The following is a 23,738-nucleotide window of genomic DNA, read 5'->3' as shown; positions in this document are numbered from 1 at the left end:
GCAATAGAAAAGCATCCATTTTCCTTCATTTAGTCTTTTGACAATTTAGCTTTCAGAGTTTTATGTAACAGCTAGCAGCTAAATGTACTCTTGTCCCATATTCCTGTGATGACTCAGCACCAAGATATTTTGTCTATATTTATCTCTGTCTTATTGACTTTGGATTTCTCATGGACATCTTTGCATGAAAAGATTCCGTTAATTTCAACCTTTTGCTTAAATATATCTGTGGTCCCTGTTTTATTATTATCCCTTCATTTCCTGCCTTCTCAAACACTATTGATCAAATATAATATATAATTCAATCTTCTCTTTAGCCTCAATGCCTAAACATATAGAGTACTATTGACATGGTCTGATGGTTTTATTTTATTTATTTTTTAAATTTGATTTATATGCCGCCCTTCTCCGGAGACTCAGGGCTGCTTACAATGCGTTAAGCAATAGCCTTCATACTTTTGTATATTTATATAAAGTCAGCTTATTGCCCCCACAAACTGTGTCCTCAATTTACTCACCTTAGAAAGGATGGAAGGCTGAGTCGACCTTGAGCCTGGGGAGAATTGAACTTGCAGTAATTGCAGGCAGCTGGATGTTAAATGCTGCCTTAGGAGGCATTAACCTCCTACGCCACTCAGGCTCTTATTTGCTTTCTCAAGTTTAAGTTTTAATTTTGCAAGAAGAAATTTGTGATCTGAGCCGTAATTAACTCTAGGTCTTATTTTTATTTCTTGATTTAATGGAGCATCTATGATCATCTATTTTTCCCTCAAAAAGTTATAGACTTATCCATTTGTTTGATTGTGGACTCTGGAATATTGCAGATTCATACAATTTTGAGTTAAAAAACCTAATACGGGTAGTCCTCAATTTACAACCATTCACTAAGTGATGGTCCTGAAAAAAGTGTCTTAGACCATTTTTCACACTTATCTATCTATCTATCTATCTATCTATCTATCTATCTATCTATCTATCTATCTATCTATCTATCTATCTATCTATCTATCTATCACATTTTTATGCCATCTAACTCCCGAGGGACTCTGGGCGGCTAACAACAAAGAATAAAACAATGCGAACAATATCCCATACAAAAGTTTAAAAAGAAAACATGAAAACCCATACGCTCCAATTCGTGGCTGGGTCTTGCAAGATCACCGTAGCGAGATCAACGGCCCCAGGCCTGCCGGAAGAGCCAGGTCTTCACCGCTTTCCGGAAGGCCAGTAGAGTGGGGGCAGTCCAGACCTCAGGGGGTAATTGGTTCCAGAGAGCCGGGGCAGCCACAGAGAAGGCCCTCCCCCGTGGGCCCGCCAGCCGACATTGTTTAGCTGACGGGACCCGGAGGAGACCGACTTTGTGGGATCTTACCGGTCGTTGGGAGCTATGCGGTAGAAGGCGGTCTCGAAGATAGCCTGGCCCTGAGCCATGTAGGGCTTTAAAAATAATAACCAACACCTTGAATTGCGCCTGGAGACTGATAGGGAGCCAATGCAGCTCGCGGAGAATTGGTGTAATGTGGGTGTATCTAGGTGCACCCACATTAGCTCGCGCGGCTGCATTCTGGACCAACTGTAGTCTCCGAACACTTTTCAAGGGTAGACCCATTTAGAGCGCGTTGCAATAGTCCAACCGTGAGGTGACAAGGGCATGAGTCACTGTGAGGAGAGCCTCCTGATCCAAGTAGGGTCGCAATTGGTGCACCAGACAAACCTGTGCAAAAAACCTATGACCATTGTAGCATCTCCCAAGGACATATGATCAAAATTCAGGTGCTGGCATATATTTATGAAAGTTGCAGTGTCCTGGAGTTCTGTGATCACCATTTGTGAACTTCACAGTTGCCTTCTGACAAGAAAAGTCACTGGGGGACTCCAGATTCACTTACAACCACGTGAGTCACTTAACATCTGCAGTGATTTGCTTAATAATTGTAGCAAAACTGTCATAAAACAGGATGCAACTTGCTTAACAGCTGTCTCATTTAGCAACAGAAATTTGAGGCTCAACTATAATCGTTAAGTCAAGGACTGCCTATAATAATAAACCACCTCAATTTTTTCATGGGGATATTGAAGCAATCATTTAAAACACAAAGCAAGTTAACTATACTGAAATATAGTATAAACTATACTTAAGAAATCGATGTACAAACCTCTAGGAAAATCGACCTCGATATCAAGATCTGGCTCATATGGGACATCAGGCAAGCTTGTCTGTGTTTCTGTCACAGAATTAAGCAATTCTGTCTCAATTATTACATCTATAATTGAATAAAGACAAATATGTTACCATTCTTTTTGGTAATATAATCCATGCAATATTCAATAAAGGTGATTTAGAGCCATAAGGCAGCAAAAGCAAGCAAGCATACAAAAATATGTGATATAAATGAGCCTTTATATGTTAAAGTGATATGTAATATTTAAGAAAAGAAAAAAGTTTATTAATCCAACAATTAATTTCAAAAGAATGAAAAAAGCAACAACCAACTGTTGAAAATTAAATGAAATTATATATTTGGACCATTACATAATTCAAAGCTCAAAAACCAGAAATTAACACCTTGATATAAACTATCCTCTTCCCAGATAGTGTCGATGAGATACCAAAACCAAATAAAACTGAGTTTTAGAACTTTAAGATTTTGTTCATTAGACTGAATACCTATACCCATTTCTCTCTCTCCTTCTTAGGGTACGTGTGTGCATTTTTGTAACTGCATTACACAGCTCCTACAATGCCCTCATGAAATATCAAAGTTTTACAAACCAAAGATACTCCCATATAGAAATTCAAGTTTGTAGTAGTTCATATCCAGAAATATATGCCAAATACAAGAAATTACAATTTCAGGGAGGAAAACATTCTAATATCTGAATTTATCTTTGCTAAGAATGGGAATGTATCCAGCTGCATACGTCTACAAGAACAGATCCTTACTGACTTCATCCCTTAGGATGGAGGGGGTTGCTATTAGTAATGCTGAGTCATTTTTTCCAGAAAAATGTGGAAAGGAATAAAATGATCAATACTGTCCTAAATAAGTTTGTTCGGGTTCCAATGGTTCCACCTTGGTGCACATGATTTATTTGCTGCTAGATTTAAGTATGTTGTGCCACTGTGTTTATGAAGTAATGTGTACAGGTTTGCACATGTCTCACTGCATTTGTGCTGCATATATAACATTGCTCTGTTTGTGCCATGACAGACAGAGAGCAACGTTGTCGTTCTGTACCTGGAAGGAATATCAGAAAATCTCAGAAGGATTTTCAACAAACACAACATATGTGCACACTTTAAACCTAGGAATACATTAAGACAGTGGTGAAATTCTACCGGTTCGCACCGGTTCGGGTGAACCGGTAGTGATAAAAGCTATCGGTTGGTCCGAACTGGTATTTCCGACGATCAGCTGTGCCGCACGATTTATATTCGCTAGAAAGCAGGAAATCCTGCTTTCTAGCTAACCTAAATAGCGCGGCCCAGTTGTCCCCTCCCCTCGCTGTTCTTCTTGCCTTAGAAAGTGTCCTTTTTCTGCGTGAAGCATGCGTTTGGCGCGCAGCGTGCATTTGGTGCACATGTGGCATGCGTTTGACATGCACTGTGCATGCGCATGCATGCAGCGTGCGTTTGGCATGCACTGTGCATGTGCGTGAGCAGCATGTGTTTGGCATGTACCGTGCATGCACGGGCAGCAAACCAGTGGCAATCCACTGAGGATTTCGCCATTGCATTCAGACAGAAGCTTGTCCAGCCCAAGGACAAAATACCCAGACACAAACAGAACAATGTTGCATATGTACTGAGACATGTGCAGCAGACCTGTACATTGGGGACACTAAACAACCACTTCACAAAGGCATGGCACAACACAGGAGAACAAACTCATCAGGACAGGATTCAGCAGTAAATCTGCTGACAACAAGGTTCACATTCTGGACAGAGAATGACCACTGGTTTGAAAAGTGAGTCAATGAGGCTATATATATTAAAACTGAACAGCCATCCCTCCACAGTGGGAGAGTGATACGACACCATCTATCACCTGTTTACAACACAGTCCTTTCAGCAAGAAGGACTTGGAATCTTCCCAAGATGGCTCCACACCCATTTGCACTCTGATTCAGGTGAATCTGAGGATACTGATAACCCCCCAAATGGCCTCAACGACTGATGACTGCAAAGAATATAAATCCTTCCATTCCGCCCCAGGTAGTCAATCAGAACTATAGTAGAGTAGCTTCTTGGATTAGAAGTAAAATGTTGTCAAAGGGGGGGGAGGGGGGGAACCATGCATTTTTTTTGGGGGGGGGAAGCACTTTTGGGACAATCCACATTCATATAACACACATTCCACCTATTGATTTACCACACATATTTCTTAAATATCCATTTCCACAATGTTCAAGTAATTTGTATATTTTCATGATATATTCAGTTCTAATTTCTGTATAACAGAAATGAAGGCAGAGACAAACTCCTGGACCCAACCGTTTTGGCTTCTGAGGAACATCATGGGGAGAAACAGGCTCAGGCTCAACCCATCCAAGACCGAGTGGCTGTGGTTTCCGACGTCCCGATATAGTCAGTTGGTGCCATCACTGACTATTGGGGGCGAATCGCTGGCCCTCACGGAGAGGGCTCGCAACTTGGGCGTCCTCCTGGATTCACGGCTGTCTTTAGAAGAGCACTTGACGGCCATGACCGGGAGGATTTTTCATCAGGTTTGCCTTATCCGCCAGTTGCATCACTTTCTGGATCGGGGCTCCTTACGCACAGTCACTCATGCCCTCATCACTTCCCGCCTGGATTACTGTAACATTCTCTACATGGGGCTCCCCTTGAGGAGTACCCGGAGGCTCCAACTGGTGCAGAGTGTGGCCACGCGGGTGGTTATGGGAGCGACATGGCGTTCCCATGTAACACCTCTCCTGCGCGAGCTGCACTGGCTCCTGGTGGTCTTCCGGGTGCGCTTCAAGGTTTTAGTTACCACCTTTAGAGCGCTCCATGGCTTAGGACCTGGTTATCTACGGGACCGCCTGCTGCCACCAGTAGCCTCCCACCGGCTGGTACACTCTCATAGAGAGGGGGTCCTCTGGGTGCCGTCGGCCAAACAATGTCGAATGGTGGCTCCCAGGGGGAGAGCCTTCTCTGTGGGGGCACCTACTATCTGGAATGAGCTCCCCCTGGAGATACGGAGGATCCCGGATCTGCGCACCTTCTGCCGCGCTCTCAAGACCTTTTTATTCCATCAGGCTGGCCTGGCCTAACGTTCCCTTTTTCCCTTTTAAAATGTAAATTTTAATCTGTTCTTAATTATTGGGGTGTTTTAAATCTGTCTGGGGCCAAATTGTTTAATTCGGTTTTATTTTGCTTTTAAATTTTGTATTTATGTGTTTTATCTTGTGGTTGTTCACCGCCCTGAGTCCTTCGGGAGTAGGGCGGTATATAAATCAAATAAAAAGAAAAGAAAAAGAAAAGAAAACATAAACTCCTTAGAAGAAACCACATATTGCTCACCACTTTTCTCCTATCCATCTTCCTATCTTTAATGAACATTTTAGTAGGTACTCCAGTTTTTCATTACTATGTGTAACATTTTCATTTTATGTTCTCAAACACAACTACCTTGGTCTTTAAGACATTCACTTTCAGACCCATAATCCTTATACTATTTATCTAACATTTGCTATAAATCAATCTCAGTCTGGCATCATACAAAAAAAATATGCACAAATTCATATTATACTGTCTTATGTAAGTAAATCAAGGATGGAACAAAGTATGACAGAAAAACTAATGACATAATCTATAGACCACCGATATCGGCAAAACAAAAATTAAAGACGTACTTTGAAGCTCTGCAGGTTCTACATGCTCTTTTTTTTCAGAAATATCTTCTGTTACATTCAATGAATCCAAAGTCTCTTCAGGACTGGGGGGATTTTTATTTTTTAGATCTACTATTGCTTCAAGTATCTTCTCACTGCTTTCCAGCGTAGTAGGCAGAAAAATTGGAACTGGAACCTAGAATATAAATCATAATATTGTAACTTGGCTAAGTGCCATTATCAAATGAAATACAGAGAAGAACTGGATAAAGCTCTTGTACCATTTAATGATATTTAATAATATCTATGTTATTGCCTGTACCTCTGAATTCATGATGGCATTTCGTTATGAAAAGTACCTTCTGAATCCTAGCCTACTTACAATAGCATAAACATGCATGGGTTCAAACATTAGTTGTGCTTGTAGCAGACTGGCCCTAATCAGTACAATAAGTATAATAAATAAGCAGGGAATGATGCTACCTCTGGCTGTTTGCTTAGACTATATCTTCCCTGAATTTATAAAAAAAATATAATCAAAGTATTGTGAAAGCGTCAATTAACCAAAGCTCTGATTGACATTTTATCTAAGTAGCTATAGACAGATCTATTTATGATTTAGAATGAGAAGTAGAAGGGAAATAATGATATATTAAGAAGTGAAATGAATAGAAGAAAAATAGATATGTTGTGAGTCTATGAAACTAACAGAAAAGGGATTAATATACTGCATATGAGTACTGATAAGTCTAATCTGGTGAAGTGGTTGATGAGAAATGCAGAGAAGTGAAGATGCAGGCTTAACTATGAATTAAAGGGCTAACAGGTATCAGAAAATATGAACTGATCAGGGGTGGGTTCTAAATTTTTTTACTACCGGTTCTGTGGGTGTGGCTTAATGGTCATGTGACAATTCTTTAGGATTTAGCAGGGGTATTGGTCTACCAGACTTTTAACTGCTTGCAGAGCTGTACCGGTCTACTCATTTGTTTTTGGAGGCAATGGTCTTATCCATTTGTTTTTGGAGGCACCGGTCTACCCATTTATTTTTGCAGGCACCGGTCTACCCATTTATTTTTGCAGGCACCGGTCTACTCATTTGTTTTCTTTTAACACTGATCAGCTGTAGGGCAGCCCTTTGAAGCCCCGCGGCAAGAGTTTAAACAGTTTTTTCCCCTCTAGCTGATCAGCTGGGACTCAGGAGGCAACAACGGATTGGGGGTGGGGCCAAATAAAAGGTAAGAATAATGCGGGGGGGCATGGGGGGGGCAGAACCGGTTCGGTGACGTCATATTTTCACCGCTACGGGCTCGGAGGAACCGGGAGGAACCCACCACTGGAACTGATGTCATCTAGCTTGCTGCAGGCATTGCTAGCAACACTTCAACTTATATATCGCTCCATAGTACTTCCAGCATTCTCTGAGAGATTTACAAATGTCAGCTTATTGGCACCAACAATCTGGGTCCTTGTTTTACCAACCTCGGAAGTATGGAAGGCTGAATCAACCTTGAGCTGGTCAGGATCAAACTCCTGACTGTGGACATATTAGTTTGCAATACTACATTCTAACTTGCACCACCATACTACATGCACCACCACAGCTCTTATATGAAAATAGGAATCTGTTGGTTAGATTTAGCTATATATTATGGTCTAATGCATAGTAGTAAAGAAAGAATCAGATATGAATGTTTGGGAAAAAGCCATAAAGGGTATAAGCATTTTGAAAATTGTTTAAGAATACAAGAGTAGAAGGTATAACTGAAGACATGTTAAATATAACCGGATGTATTTTTGAGAAAATAAATTGGTTTAAAATGAAAATCCCAATTCTGGTATACAATTGTCTCATTTTTAAAACCCGTGTTCTATTTTGGAATAACAATAGCAAGACATTTACAGGAGATAAAAGCTCCATGTTATGTTTTTCTTTAAAATTAATTTTCCCTCTTTAGATCACATACAACAGAAAGATGCTTCGAGTGAGGCTTTAACTTGTTGTGTCCATTTTTTACAAGTCTTTTATCAGCTTATAATGACTTGACAATAAAGATCTTCAGCAGACATCTAATTTTCTTAAAAAGCTTTGGCCAATCCCTGATCACCATTTCATCCCTGGGATGATCTTCATGGATCTCTCTTGGTCTTGCCTGCTGTCCTATTACCTTTTTTTTTTACCAGATTCCCCTTCTGCAGCCTGGCCCTTTCCCCTTTTGTCTGCTCTGTGGTTTGTTTGTTTTTTTGCTTTAATTTATATGTTTTGGGTTTTTTTTGTTTTAATTTATATGCCGCCCTTCTCCGGAGACTCAGGGCGGCTTACAATGCATTAAGCAATAGCCTTCATACTCTTGTATATTTATACAAAGTCAGCTTATTGCCCCTACCTTTGAAAGGATGGAAGGCTGAGTCAACCTTGAGCCTGGTGAGATTTGAACTTGCAGTAACTGCAGGCAGCAGATGTTAATAACAGTGCTTTAGTCCACTGTACTACAGGCTCTTGTGTAGTAAATCTGAAGCCAACATGAATCACACTAGGATAGGATTAACTCCAGCATCTCCCAGGCATTTCCTCAAGCAAGGAATGCTGGTATGATGAATTTTGATAGAACCAAGAGAAAGAAAAATGAAATTCAAATGTAGACTGAAACCTAGCTTACTGGAACAGGAACCGTTGTAGGAACTGGAACAGTTTGACTATACATATGCATAGGAGCAGGTACATATACAGGTACAGGAACAGGCACGGGGACATATTCTTTTTTCCAGTCATCATCTACAATAAAAGACAATTTGCAATGTTACTTGCCACCACTACATACATCTCGTAAAGTGACCCAACCATAATTGTACACTCTGACAGAAAGCCATACATAAGAACAGTTCTGTTGTGGCCCACCAGCTGCCTGCGGAGCTGGCAGCAGACCCGGACGATGGGGAGGAACTTGGGCCAGTTCTGGAGTCTGGGGAAGGCTCTTGTGGATGCTCTGCGTCGGAAGCAGAGATAGAGCCAGGGCCGTCCGACATTTCCCAGCTGCCTTCGGAGTCAGAGATAAGTGGGAAGGACGAACAGCTGGGGCCTGTTCCAGATGCGTGTGCAGAGCTGTTAGGAGAGGAGAACAACTGAGGACAAGGAGCCGACTCAGGAGAAAGGCACATGTGGATGCTGAATGGCCCCTCCCTGGCTGGGGAATAAATAGGAGGAAAGGGGTGGTGGTGGTTGCAGGAGACAACCTTTGGATTTCTTTCAGAAGATTTTCTCATTGTGGTTCGTGCCTCAGAGACTGCTTGCCAGAACTTAATTACAGCTTTGCGACTAGAAGCTTCCGGCCTGGCAAATATCCCAGAGGTGGGTTCTACTTACCTTTACTACCAGTTCGTAATGGGGCTGTGCGCACGCGCTCACTTTGCTAGCGCAGAAGCTTCTGCAAAGCATTCTGATGATGTCGGGGTTGGTGGGCGGAGCCTCCCACTGGTTTTACTATCAGTTCTATAGAACCGGTCCAAACCGGGGGCAACCCACCACTGAAGTATCCCAAGGAACTGATAAGGTCTGTTACTGCAATTAACCCTTTGAAGGATTATTGCCTAGACTTTTCAGTGTGTGAATGCCAGTAATTCACAGGAGCTAAATAAAGAGGGTTTTTTCGGAACAAGGAATCTGTTTTTTGGTTCTGCTAAGGTTGGGTCAGAACAAGTTCCTTCTATTAAATAAATACCTGTCTGACAGGATTTTGTTTGCATGTGGGGTTTACAGAAGGTAGCTTTTGTCATCGTTAGCGGTTTGCAGAGAACTGCTTTGTTCTTCATTTCTTTATTTGGTGTAGGGGAAGGAGGTGGGGCTGATCCCTGCAGATTAAAAAAAATTAAATTTTAGAAAGTGTAAATGATAAAATAAACTACATTTCAACTTCTTTTTCAGGAGGCAGATTCATTTGACAAAAAAGAAACCATGAAGGAAATGAGAAAACTTCTCATAATCCTTAGCTAACTCTTTTCAAAAATTAATTATCTTAATTTATCCATTTCATGGAGAATAATGAGTTCTAACAAATTAGCTACTTAAAATTACTACAAAAGTGAATACTACACAATTTATTAATTAACGTAAGTATGTATTTTGTCACTATTTGCAACTTTGTATTTGTATGTTAACAATTAAACATTTATGGTGTTTATCACTGAGAGCCATATAATATCAAAGTATAAATGTACGGACTTCTCACTGTAATTTATACCAGTTTACAATATTGAAACTACCCATGAAGAGATACAACCCATCGTGTCTTGTCATATTTTTTAAATGTACAAGATATGCATCCTAACAGATAATGAGGAATTCTATGGGTTAAGACAGAAAACAATACACAATTCTCTACAGGCTGTGAGGGATTTTGTTAACCTAGCTACGAATTTTTAATAGTTTATGATTTACTTACTGTGTTTTTTGTTCGGGGAGTTTGGCAGTTTTGATCTGTAAACAGAAGACAACAACCTTAACATAATTTGTTACTTACAATAATTTGAAGATGATAAATACCACAATATCTTACCCTAGTCATGCTCGTTTTATAGATTACCCAGTAAAAGATTAAACAGTAAGATGTTTTTAAAACAATTAACTTCATTAAGTGTGGGGAAAGTGGTATGCTCGCCTTTTTTTTGTTAAGTTATGTAGCCAGATTGTTAATTATAATAGCCAATTTATTTGATGTGGGATAATCTAGACCAGTGATGTTGAACCTTTTCAGCACGCATGCGCGCGCTCGTCTGGGTCAAAACCTGGAAAAGGAGCTGCCCATTGCGCATGTCTGAAAATTAACTTCTGGTTTGCATATGCGCCAGCCAGCTAGTCTTCCAGGTTTCTGGTGCACATGTGCACACGACGATCAGCTGGCCGGTGCGCATGATCACGCAGGAAAACGGAAGGCCAGTTTTTCCAGTTTCTGGCATTGCCACACACACAAAGGTCAGTTGATCATCATGCGCACATGTGCGGCAGAAACCTGGAAGAGGAACAGGCAATGCCATGCGTGCTAGGCAACATGGCTCCATGTGCCACTTCGGGCATGCATGCCATAGGTTCGCCCTCACGGATCTAGACCTTCAGGAATCCTATCTCCTAGGTTGAAGTAAAGTATGCTCTGTTATCTGATATTAGAAAAGAGAAACTTATACAACTTGCCATTTGTTGAAGCGTTAAAAAAAAATCAACGTACACAGTTGTTGGTAAAAGGAACATACCATAATGTAAGTTTTCTGGTCCTTTTTGTGTTGCCATATTCGGTTCATTTTGTTGACAGTAGAAACGCAGAAGGCAATGCTGATCACAAAAGTGTTTCATTTCCCCTCTCCACTGTACTTTCTCTTTAAGAGTTCCTTGACTTTTACAGCAGTCACATCTTGCAGCCTTTAAAAAAAATACTGTTAGCTAAAATGATTTGGAAAAAGAATTACTGCTACATAAACGCTTTAATACAATGTTGGTTTATGAAGTTCTCCATGATTGAGTAATGCCTTGTGCTCTCTCAGAAGACAGAAAATCTGAGAAGATTTGAGGCTTCTGGTAGTGTATCCTTACCTATGAGAATCCTCTCTAATTCTGTAATACAAACAAACATAAGCAGCAAAATAAGATCTTAACAAATTCAAAAGGGACTGATACTCTTCTGAACAAAATTAAATGTACAAGAAAGGCTACTGTGTTTTCGTTGACAAGGAAAGCATTGGTAATGCTTGTAGAAAAAGCCTATATGTTGTTATTGAGCTAAGAGATATCTTGAGGAGCCAAATGGGTGGGAACATTTTCCCTTATCTAAAACAGTTTAGTTTCCAAAGCATGTATCACTCCCATATGTTTGACCTTCCAGAAACTGGTAAAAACATTCTTAAAATAACTGAAGTAGCTTTCTCAAGAATAGTGGGACACGTTGCCATTTATGAAGCTGAGACATCTTATTCAGAGAAGAAGTGTCTCTGAATTGCTTTCTTTTTGCTACCAACTCAAAAGAAGGACATCCACTTGAATTGAAAGTGGATATAGGCACAGTAAATATGCAGTCATGACCAGAAAAAGACAGAGGTGCAATATAGGCTAGGAGACCTTTTAAAAAAAACATCTGGCATGGAACAGATGGCATGGTAAGCACTAGGACAAATCACTGGATAAAAAAGAATGGAGCAAAGAAATTATTTCAATGTTAATCTCTTCAGAAATGCAAAAGGGCAACACTGAAGTCTTTAAATCTAACTTTGATATTGGGATGCTTCTTTAGCTTAAAATCTGAGACCATTTTAATACAAGAAAGTAAGAAAAGTGAAAAGTCAGAGAAAACTGTGGAGGATTATCTCCCATTTTAAAAGGGAACCACTGTCATTTTTTCTAACAGCTAATCAATATTATTAATATTTTGCCTTCAATGAATATTTTGCCTTCAATCAATCAACCAATCAATTAATCAATTACAGGAAAATGGCCACGTTAGGAATAGGCACATATACACAATGAGAAGAATTAGACAAGGAAATGTGTATATTGTTATGACCACAATTGAGCCCAAAATTTCCATTCCTAAGCAAGGCAGCTGTTAAATGAGTTGCGGCCCATTTCACAACCTTTCTGGCCACGGTTGTTAAGTGAGTCACTGCAATTGTGAATTACAGTTGCTAAGCAAATCCGGCACCCCCACCCCCATTGACTTTACTGGAAACAAATGGTGATCACATGACCCAGGACACTACAACTGTCATAAATACATGTCAGTTGCCAAGCACCCAAATTTTGATTATGTGACCATGAGGGTGCTGCAAAGTGAAAGCAGGTCATAAATCACTTTTTTCAATGCTGTTGTAAATTTGAATGGTCACCAAATGAATTTGAGGACTAGCTGTAATGATCTGGCAGAAGTAGACATGAGAGGAGCCTGAAGTAACTGCAGAAAGGTTATCCCATTGCAAGTTTCTGCTGAGCTAAGTCTATTTTCATAGCAATAGACATACTGGGAAGGTTTTCAGTGGGAATTCCCATAATGGCTTGGTCAAAATATCTTAACAAACATTTCTATGAGCCATGGTGGTGCAATGGTTAGAGCACAGTACTACAGGCTGCTTCTGCTGACTGCCGGCTGACTGCAATTTGGCAGTTCAAATCTCACAGGCTCAAGGTTGACTCAGCCTTCCATCCTTCTGAGGTGGGTAAAATGAGAATCCAAATTGATAGGGGCAATATGTGGACTCTGTAAACCGCTTAGAGAGGACTGTAAAGTACTGTAAAGCAGTACATAAGTTTAAGTGCTATTGCTATTGCTGTTCTCTTGTTGGTGCTATGAGAAGCATAAGAAAATAGTTGCTGGAAAAACAATTAAGTAGTTTTTGAAAAAGCACTGGTTCTAACAGAAGAATTGAAATTAAAAGAGGGGGAAATGTAAAGAAATTCCTGAACAGATGAAAGGAAATAATTTGTATTTCTTTGGAGCAATGAGAAAAACAAAAACAGCCAAAATAGAAAAACAACTTTCTTGAAAATATCTAATTCAAAGCTAGATCACTTTTTCCCCTAAACTTTTAGGATACACGAAGATGGATATCTCTACTGTCAGAACAAAACGAACATAAGCAAAACATAAAGCATTTTATACATTGTTTTCAATCAATAGCAAAAACTGAGAAACTGATACATGCAGGAAATAAATTATGCCAAGGACAAAAAAATAACAAAAATCTGATAAAGAGAAAATCTCTACGAAGTTATGCAAAAGACATTGATAAAAGTTATCATTGCAGATATATTGTAGATTAATTTACGTCTAGAAAGTCAGGTTCGTGTTGTTAGTAAAAGTTCGAACTATAAATCTCTAGCTCAATGTTCAGGTGAGAGGTACTTGATCATAGTATTCGCCTATTTCTTGAAATGTAACTTCAACAGAAATAAATAAACATGGATTGATACAAAAATGATTGAGATTTGAATATTGTTTATTTAACCAATGTATTTAATTTTAATGATAGCTTATAAAATACACACACACACACACACACAACAATATTGTGGAAGATATCTCTAATAATTTAGATATGTACTTAGCAATCATTATAAAAAAGGATTGTTAAATATTGCAATACCTTATAGTACCAATCTTGAAATTTTCTGCAACACTCTTCACTACAGAAATCTCTTACTACTCCGTCAAGTTCCTTTGATGCTCCCTTTTTACAGAGTTGAGAACAAAAATTGCAAGTAACACAGCGTAATCCTAACCGTCTTGCAAAATCTTGTTTATATAGCAGCTTGCAACCTGGAAAAAACCGGAAGCAGCATAGATGATTTGCCGAAATTATGTGCCATTGCAGATCTGTTTCTTAGTTGGAATTTTTAAGTTTAGTTTCGTAGCTTTTACAAGGTTGTCTTGTAAAGCGGTGATACCATTTTTGAGAAAGATTTTTAGCTACTCCCCAAGTCAATAATCATCAACCTTTTTGATTTATTATATATGGTTTGCACATTCAACTTTGAGGTCCTTGTTATCTTTAGATTCAATTACAGGCAGTGCTTGAATTACAACCGGTTGCTTAATGACCATATGAAGTCACAACAGACCTCCCTGGGAGTGCTTACTATCTGGATTTGAAGTTTCAATGGCCATTTGAGGTGTCCCCTGGTCACACTATTGTGTTTTATGACAGTTTTGCTGAAAGCTGGCATTTACTTCAGTTTTCAGCAAAACTAGCCCATATTGAACCAGTGGTTCCCTTAATGGCAATGGCATTCACTTAACAACTGCTGCAAAAATATATGATAAAATCAGTAAGTCACAAGCCTGTCCCTTATAGTCATTACTCAAGGACTACCTGCACTGTACTTATATACTCATTTATATCCAGGTTAAAAAGTAGAAAGTGTGCTATGGATACTTTCAGCTATATATTTATTTTGAGCCCCTATAAAAAGCTATTTGGCTCTAAATGAACACCAATGTAAACGAACTCTAGCACTGTTACTACAAGAAACAAAATATTGTAATATTTTTCATGTACAAATAGTTCTATTGTTTCCAATGAGATTGATGTCAATCTTTTTTTTTTTTTACACTGAATCTACTGGGGGTATAGCAAAGGAGGAAAAACACCCACCCAACTGGAATTGGAAAGGTGTTCAAGATTACTGTTTCAATTTCTAAGCAGTTAGATTTAAATCAGGATTTTCTAAGCAGTATATAATCTACCCTGCTTTGAAATAAGAGCTTGAGGAAATCTCATCTCCACCCATTGCATTGTAATGCAGGAATATAAGGTGATAAAATAGTCTCAGAGCAGTGTAGAATATATGAACTATTAAATCATTATATACAGTCCCAGATCCAACAGAAAGCATAAGTAATGGGCAGCAACATAAGGTTGCTGCAAATTATGTGGAAAATCTGATGTTTTACAATGCAAACTCTCATTTCTCCTTTGGACCATATCAACATAGCTTTAGCAAAGAGAGTTCACTGATTTCCCATAAATTACGCTTACTTCAGGCAGTTATAATTGTTTATAGATAATGGCTTTGCAATCCATCTAAAGCTACTTTTCCTGTCCTGCCATGGCCTTGTGCATGTGAGTGTAGGGCATGCTCCAGTATGCTTCTGTTGCCTATAATGGTGACATTAAAATATATATGTGAAAACTAATTAGGGAGATTAGGGAGTCACTTCATTATGAGTATACAGAACTTAGAATCATAGGACTGGAAGGAACCTCAGAGATTTTGTAGTCCAATTCCCTGCTCAAAGCAGAAGACTTTATATGAGCCGTGGTGGCGCAGTGGCTACAGTGCAGTACTGCAGGCTACTTCTGCTGAAATGTACTGCCGGCTGACTGCAATTTGGCAGTTCAAATCTCACCTCAAGGTTGACTCAGCCTTCCATCCTTCTGAGGTGGGTAAAATGAGGACCCAAATTGTTGGGGGTAATATGCTGGCTCTGTAAATTGCTTGGGCTGTAAAGCGGTATATAAGTCTAAGTGCTATTGCTATACCATCCCAGTCAAATGATTATCCAACCTATTTTTGAAAACCTTCAGTGATGAAGCACCTACAACTCCAGGAGGCGAGCTAGTCCACTGATTAATTGTTCTCACTGTCAGAAAAGTTACCCTTACTTCTAGATTGGATCACCCATTACTTCTTGTCCTGCTGTCTGATGTTTTGGAGAATAAGCCAATCCCCTCTTCTCTGTGACAGCGCGTCAAATACCGGAAGACAGTTATCATGCCCCCACGCACCCAATCCTTCTCTTCATTAGCAATAGCATTTAGACTTATAGACTGCTACACAATATTTTACAGCCCTTTCTTAGGCTAGCTCGCTCGCTCAACCGTTCATCATACAATTCGTCTTTGTTGCTCTACTCTGCACAATATCTAAGACAGGCCGGATGCGTCACGTACTGGCCACAGCCATGCCTGGTTTAGCGATGGGGGAAAAAAAGTCCTGATACATCACATGATGCTGCTGTGATGATGCGAGTTTGACACCCCTGATCTAAGATCTCTGCATCTTTTTAGTATTATGGGGACCAGAAATGTACATAGTATTCCAGTGTGGCCTCATTAGTACATATGAGGAAACAGTTGACAAACACTGACTTCAATTTAAAGTAAATGACATTTCAACCCTTACACATGAACTGGACTCCAGACACTTACTTGCTAATATTGCTGGATCCTTGTGGTTATGGAATAGGTTGAGACAGTCTGAGATAGTTTCTATTTTAAATAATCTGTTTTGTCATTATTAATTTTTGGTTTTACTTTATACTGGGTTTTGTGTTTTATTATCGTATGTTGCCATTGAGGTGCATGATTCACCAATATAGAAGTTTAATAAATAATTCTGCACAACTTTTTTGTTTGTTTGCTTATTATACTTCTACATATACTGGCAATCATATATTCAACATACCTTCACTACAGAATGGTCTCTTGATACCAGAAAATTTTACCGTTTCATGCAAAGTCTTCTCCTCTTGACAGTATTCACAGTATGTTACTATACAATGTAGCTTCTTATAGTCATCCGAACAAATTTTACTGCAAAACTGGTACACTTTGTTCTAGTTAAAGAAACAGAAATACCACAGTAGACAATCTGGTAAGTAACAAGGCATCAAATGTAATGCAGATTTTACATAAATAAATAGCAAAATTGTAGAAAATAAGGAAGATGACCTGGACAAGACTGTTACCACAATCTTGTGGTAAGATTTATATCAGTCCCACTAAGTAGGCCAAAAAGAAATCAACTCCACAGAAAGGCTATGACTATTTTTATCGTTGCTATAACAAGAGAACTTCGCAAGTCTGGTTGTGCTTAATCCCCTCCCTTTGTGAACTAAGGGAGGGGCCTTTATTATAGGCAGAGCTGCTTCTGCATGTTTTTTGCTTGTTTTTCTCTTCATTGCTTTGATAACGGATCTCACTTATCTCCTTCATGTTCGTCTTACTTACCCTCAACGAAAAAAATTCATTTTATCCCCCAAAAAAGAATTAGTTATTTACCCATAACTGTTACATTTTGACAGGTCATTTGTAAATTCACACAAATAGACTCCGTACCTATCTGAACCTTACGGAACTTAAGAACTTTGGTGGGAACCTGTTTCTCTGCCTATAATAAATATTCCTGGTTTGTAGCTTGTGTTTATTGTTCAGATTCCTGAGTCTGGCAACCAAGTGCAAAACAAATCAAAATAAAGCCGCAGGACAAGGGAGGAAAGACGGAGAATGGGAGGCAAAGAAATATAGTCACCAGTGAATAACCACTATTTCTTCATTGCAGTGTCTGTATTTCACAAAAGGAGGGAATAGTAGTAGATGGAAACTTTCAGGCAGCAATGGATAAAAGAATCATTCTATTGAAGGCTTCTAGAAACTTCCTGGCCTTTTTGGACTTGGCTTGGTCACATTTTCCCAACTGAAACTATGGTTAAATCAGTCTATATGTTGTGAAATTAACAAATTTTCATTATGTCTTCTAACTGCTAGTTGGTGTTCATGGATGTGTTCAGCAAACTGCATTCCTTACTAGCACTGATGACGTTACCTAGTTTGGGTCTGCAAGAAAACAGGCAAACTCAGAGAGCACCTAGGACCCTCATGTTAAACAAAGTGTCTAGCAGCAAACTTTAAAACTGATTTTCTGCACTTTGTCTATCATGCTGAACAAACTATCCCATCAAATGAAATGATTTTGATTTTGCCTTCAGTTCTTCTATCAGACAACAGAGCAGACCAAACCAAACCAGGGAATCAAGCATTATTAGAGCTAGTCAGTGCTTTAAGCCACAGGCACTGCGGTGTGCCTAATTATATTGATTTTTCCCCCCTGGTTGGTATCAGTGGCTTCGGAGCCAAAGGTCTGTGCTAACAACCTACTATTATCTGGCAAATGGGTGAAGAAAAACATCTTTTCCCAAAGGAAATAATGATATTTGTGCAAACTTGTTAATTAAAGGTCCTCAAAGAAAAGATTCTCCCATTATTTATTCACCAAGTCAAATGCTGCCTACACTGACACATAGACTAAACATGTCTACTGTGATGGAATTAAAAGGGGATTCTGGAACAGGAGAGACAATTGTTTGTCATCCAGTACAAATTCTCAACATGCTACATGGGACTGCAGTAGCAACTGCATAAGAGTACCTGAGTCCAAAGACAGGTACCCTGGCATATCCAGAAACACCACTGTCAATTTATAATCAAACTTGCAAATTACATCTAAAGAACTTGGACACTGTGTCTTTCATGTGGTAAATTAAATGCCTTTAGTTCTTGCTCACAAAGGATCCCCAGGAAGAAATGGGATCTGCCTGGCAGTGCTTGGAAAATTCTACAAAATGGTCCTCTCCTTGAATAATAGGTGATTTGCCTGTCTGATGAGGAATGTTTACTACTGCATTTATGAACATTAGCAACAACGTCTGCTTTAACAACTAACATCAGTATGCAGATGATTCTCAGGTGTACTTTGCTACTCTGGATCATACCAGAGCTGATATTGTAAGGTTGAACCAGTGCCTGGTATCCATCAAGCCTCTAGACGAGACAAAATACGCCTAAAATAAATCTCTCCAAAATTGAGATGCTCTCCATCAATAAATATCAAAAATAACATTCCCAGGAGTTATTTTGGATCAAGTTGTGTTTCCTTTGAAGCAGTTGGTGTATGTCTTTTTTAAAAAAGACCTGTATGGTGTAGTAAGCACATCAAGCACTGCCTTGCTGGAATGAATCCGTCCATCTGATGACCAAAAGCTTTGAAAGCCTTGTTAGAAAGCTCTCCTTTAAATGAAAAATGGAAAGGAGAGCATCAGTAAGATGGAACGTTAGACTTACCTTGAACGTTCTTTCTATGTGTGCTGCAGGAGAGTCCAAGCATGGGTACAATTTGTCTGATTGGCTAGAGACTGAGTTGGAAAATCTTTGGCCACACCTCCTCCTCCCAGCCGAGCCTCAGTTTTTTCAACGAAGACCAGGAACTGGAGAAGACGTGGTCCATCCGAAGAATCGACCATTCCTGAACCCCGAACCAGAACAAACCAGGATGGGATTGGACTCTCCTGCAGTGCACATAGAAAGAATGTTCAAGGTAAGTCCAACGTTCCTTCTCCTGTGCGCTGCTTGGAGAGCAGCGCATAGCATGGGATATAACCAAGCTAAATTGTCGTTGGGCGAGAGACAGATTGGTCCAGGGTCCCCTCAGCCGGCAGGACTCTCTGTAACACATGTCTCCCAAACACTGCTTCCGCAGAAGTGTACTGGTCCAACCTGTAATTCCTCAAGAATGGAGAAAGTGAAGCCCAAGTGGCTGCCCTGCAAATTTCCAGAATCGAGACTTGTGTAGCCCAGGCCGCTGTGGTGGCTGCACTTCGAGTAGAGTGCGCTATGATGCAGCATGGCATGGGACGGGCCTATTATTCGTAGGCTAATGCAATACAAGCCTTGAGCCAACATCCAATGGTGGATGGTGACACCTTCTTCCCCATAGACGTGGGCTGAAATGACACTGACAAGGATTCTGTTCGTCGGAAAGAAGCTGTGCGTTTAATGCATCTCTTTAGAGCCCTGCGTAGGTCCAAAGTATGCCAACGTTTTTTCACACGGATGTCTTGGATTCGGACAGAAGTCTGGTAGAATAACTTTCTGTGCCCTGTGGAACTGGGTATTTATCTTTGGCACAAAAGTTGGGTCTAATCAAAGAATGACCCTGTCCGGGTGAAAGATGCACAAATCTTGGCGCACCGAAAGAGCTGCCAGCTCAGAAATCCTGCGTGCAGATGTAATCGCAACTAAGAAGGCAACTTTAAATGTGAACAGTCTGAGAGTGGCAGTCCTTAAGGGCTCAAAAGGTGGCAACGTGAGCGCCTGTAAAACCACAAACAGACCCCAGGTCGGATATCTGTGGACTGTTGGGAGTAACAGGTTTGCAGCTCTTTTCAAACAGCTGCAGACCTTTGAATGTTGAGAAAGAGGAATTGTTCCGTTGCCTAGTAGGATGGTCACCAAGGTTGTCACTTGCTGGCGGAGCGTATTGGTGGACAACCCTTTCTCAAGACCCCATTGCAGGAAATCCAAAACTGTAGGCACATGTAATGAATTTGAAGCAGACAGTATAGAGGTCTGATCAATCCCTTCCCTGGGAAGGAACAGCATGAAACCCCTGTGACTCTTGAGGCACATTAGGAGACCAGTTAGGCTGATCCTCCTGCACAAGTTGTGGCTGCAAACTTGGAGTTAAAGTATTAGTAGGCCCACTCTGACACCCAGAAGGATCTGGGGATTTAGGAGCCCCTGCCTGTTGCTGAGCCTTTGCAAAATGCTTCTCCAATGCTTTTTGCCTCCTTTGAGCATCCTTTTCAGCTGCTGCAGATAATGATTTGGAATGCTTGGCTTGAGTACTAGTAACAGGCTTGCTAGAATGTAATCTAGGCTTCTTAGGCACAGAACACCCTGCCTGATGCTGACTTGGGGAAGATCCTTCTGAATCACTAGTGTTTGCTATTATTGTACTAGAGTACTAGGCTAGAAATATTCAAAGCAACTGTGGAGAGAAGAAAGCTAGGCACTCCTAGATAATTTACTCACTGCACAGGCCAAGCCTCCAGAAGGCACACCAAGCTGGCAACACGGCTTGTTAGTGTGTAAAAACCTGCACAGCAGCAACAGCAGCAGCAGTAATAGCACCTCAAGTGCTAGAAAAGGCGCGAGACCGGCAACACAGCCACAAACGCCACAAATCGCACCTAGAAACTGGCAACACGGTTTACTTGCGCTTAAAACGTCTCCTCAGCAATGTCCTGTCCTCGTAGGGGAGGTCTCTTGAATAGATTGCTGCAGGCAATCCGATCCTTGTTTCGTAGCTGCTGCAAGGCTGCAAACAAAATGGCCGCCACCCACAAAATGGCAGCTATCAGCCTTTTGATCAGCGTGCTCCTCCCTGAGCCGCGGCTCTCACTCACCAAGAAATAAGGAGAAGCCGAAGCCTCGGTTCTCCCAGCACCAGCGATGGCCTCTGCTGCAGAAAATCGGTCCATGGGCAATGGCCGCTTCAGTAGAGACCCGATCACTACTCCAGCAGAGCCTGCAGCGCTGGCTCACTCTCCATGCTCCACCTAGCTACTCCAAGCCGCAATTTAAAGAGGCTCTGATTTATTTTATTTTTTTTTAAAAGACCAATTCTTCCTAATTGTATTTAATTTAATTTAATTTGAAGAGCCAACTCAAACAAGTCTCTCTATCTGACCAAGTTAAAAAAACTGAGGCTCGGCCGGGAGGAGGTATGGCCAAAGATTTTCCAACTCACTCTCTGGCCAATCAGAAGAATTGAACCCATGCTTGGACTCTCCAAGCAACGCACAGGAGAAGATAGACATTCACTGTAGCCCCATACTTTAGAACATTCTATCTCCAGATTTCATAAAGCATGCTCTCCTGAAGTTTTTAGAAGACCATCACTTTTATAAGGTTTTATTTAACTTGACCTTCCACAATCCATCTTCAGGAGTTTGATTTGATATTATTGTTGTTGTTGGTATATTTGATGGCTGTGTGATTTTGATGTATTACAACTCCAAAGTCTTCAATTGGATGTAAAACAAATACAAAGAAAGAAAAAAAATATGCTACTGCTTTGGTATGAAACAATAACTGAACATTGAATGAAGAGACATGCCTAGGGGAAGCACTAGAAGTAAAGGAACAGATCTTTTCTCTAAATTCTTGAAGCCTGGAAGGTTCTTAATCTGTTCTGCATAGATGTAGAACACACTGATGTGAATAATTACAATAAGTATCACAATGAAGTTAGGGTTATTCAATGTTATTATTACTGCAAATGACAACTGACTCCTTTTTATGGCTGGATTAGTCCTGATGGATTGGAAAGACCTATAAATCCCTGTCAATTAATAATCCTGCTTGGTTCTGAGGATCTAATCAGACTAGGGACACAAATGGCAACTACAAGAAAGAGAAAAATAGGAAACGGTCAGGGCATTAATTACCAACCATGGCTAAAGTATGATATATTAAAGGATGAAGCATATTATTTATCAAGGTGAATAATTTATAATCATTTACTTACTTCCCATTCCAGTACTTCAGGTTTTGAACAGAAAGTATTTTTACAATAATTGCATTTCAACTGAATATCACTTGGAGCCACAAACTGGCCATTGGTTGAAGATGGTACATTAAGAGTCTGGGGAGAAAAAATGTTTAAGATACACAATTTATTCCAGGACAACAACATAGCAATTTGCTATTACTTAAGAATTAGTGCCAAAATTAACGTTCATTAGTTTTTTTTAATTTCTAGCACATTTAATTTCATTACTCTAAAAAAGATAATCCACTGAATTTCTAAGATTACTCTATTAAGGCATCAATGTATATAGCAACTTCAGACCATATAAGGAAGACAACAGGTCCCTACCACAAATGAGCCACAAATTCATATTTTAAACAGTGGGAGTCAGAGGAATCATAGAGGCAAAGATAAACATGGACAAATATTAATGTAAGCCCAACGGAGAAACACTGTGTATAAGAAGAAGCTGAGGAGAATAAAAGTATTTGTCTAAGAGAGCAGAATTAATTAATATAGGGGAAACTAGAAGAGCAACTGTTGCCAAGAAAATGTGCATTATATAAGAAGGAAGATGAGATGGGAATTAGGCTATGGTGAAATAGGAAATACAGAGAATGATTCTTCAATATATAACCTATATTTCATCTTATTCTTTCCTTTCAAACCAAATTCATTCCTTATAATTTTTGGTATAATACAAACAAACATACACATACATTTGCCAACTACTACCAAAACTATATTTTATTCTTTTACTTTAAACATGATGGACCACTGCTTTCATGTCAAAGTTTTAAATAAAATAATTTAAAAGAAGTAACATAATTTATTCTCATATACTGATGTTATAGTGTGGGCTTAATCATTTGTGTCTAGATACCCAGTACTGTATATAGGCAGACAAAAATGCCAAATCCAGTCTAAACATCTGACTGACTGTGCAATGAACCATAATGATGATAATAAAGGACTGGATAAGTTGATAAAAAGGCCAGATCCAGTCTTAAACATCTAGCTGACTGTGCAAAAAAACTAGATAATAATAATTTTAGATGCCTAGCATGTGCAATATACAAGAAAAAGCTATCCCAAGATATGGGAAATGAACAAATTAAGATTCTGTTTAAAAATAAGAAATCAGAAGTTACAACTAAACTTAACGAACAAAAGCACCCAGCAAATCCTCCATTGCTCCTTTGCCAAAGCTAACTTGGTGTGACTCAGACGCTGATTGCAATCCATTCATTTTTATATAGTCAGAATTTTTAAAATC

General features: G+C 39.7%; 1 protein-coding gene across 27 annotated transcripts in view; it reads right to left on the bottom strand.

Annotated features, from left to right (window-relative positions):
* The window catches only part of ZMYM2 (zinc finger MYM-type containing 2), an 81,655-nt gene that overhangs the window by 8,180 nt on the left and 49,737 nt on the right, over positions 1-23,738 (bottom strand). For all 27 annotated transcript variants that reach the window (XM_087894673.1, XM_087894666.1, XM_034409959.3 and 24 more), the window contains 9 exons: positions 22,460-22,576; positions 16,778-16,928; positions 13,957-14,129; positions 11,080-11,245; positions 10,275-10,309; positions 9,555-9,684; positions 8,496-8,611; positions 5,857-6,031; positions 2,157-2,264 (listed from right to left, as the gene is read on the bottom strand). In XM_087894673.1, coding sequence (XP_087750799.1) covers positions 2,157-2,264; positions 5,857-6,031; positions 8,496-8,611; positions 9,555-9,684; positions 10,275-10,309; positions 11,080-11,245; positions 13,957-14,129; positions 16,778-16,928; positions 22,460-22,576 — 1,171 coding nt within the window. The remainder of the gene's footprint in view (positions 1-2,156; positions 2,265-5,856; positions 6,032-8,495; positions 8,612-9,554; positions 9,685-10,274; positions 10,310-11,079; positions 11,246-13,956; positions 14,130-16,777; positions 16,929-22,459; positions 22,577-23,738) is intronic.

The sequence above is a fragment of the Pantherophis guttatus genome, chromosome 5 (genome assembly GCF_059756535.1).
Source record: "Pantherophis guttatus breed Tessera chromosome 5, ASM5975653v1, whole genome shotgun sequence".
Classification (NCBI taxonomy): Eukaryota; Metazoa; Chordata; class Lepidosauria; order Squamata; family Colubridae; genus Pantherophis; species Pantherophis guttatus.
This window is presented reverse-complemented; position numbering and strand designations above follow the sequence as displayed.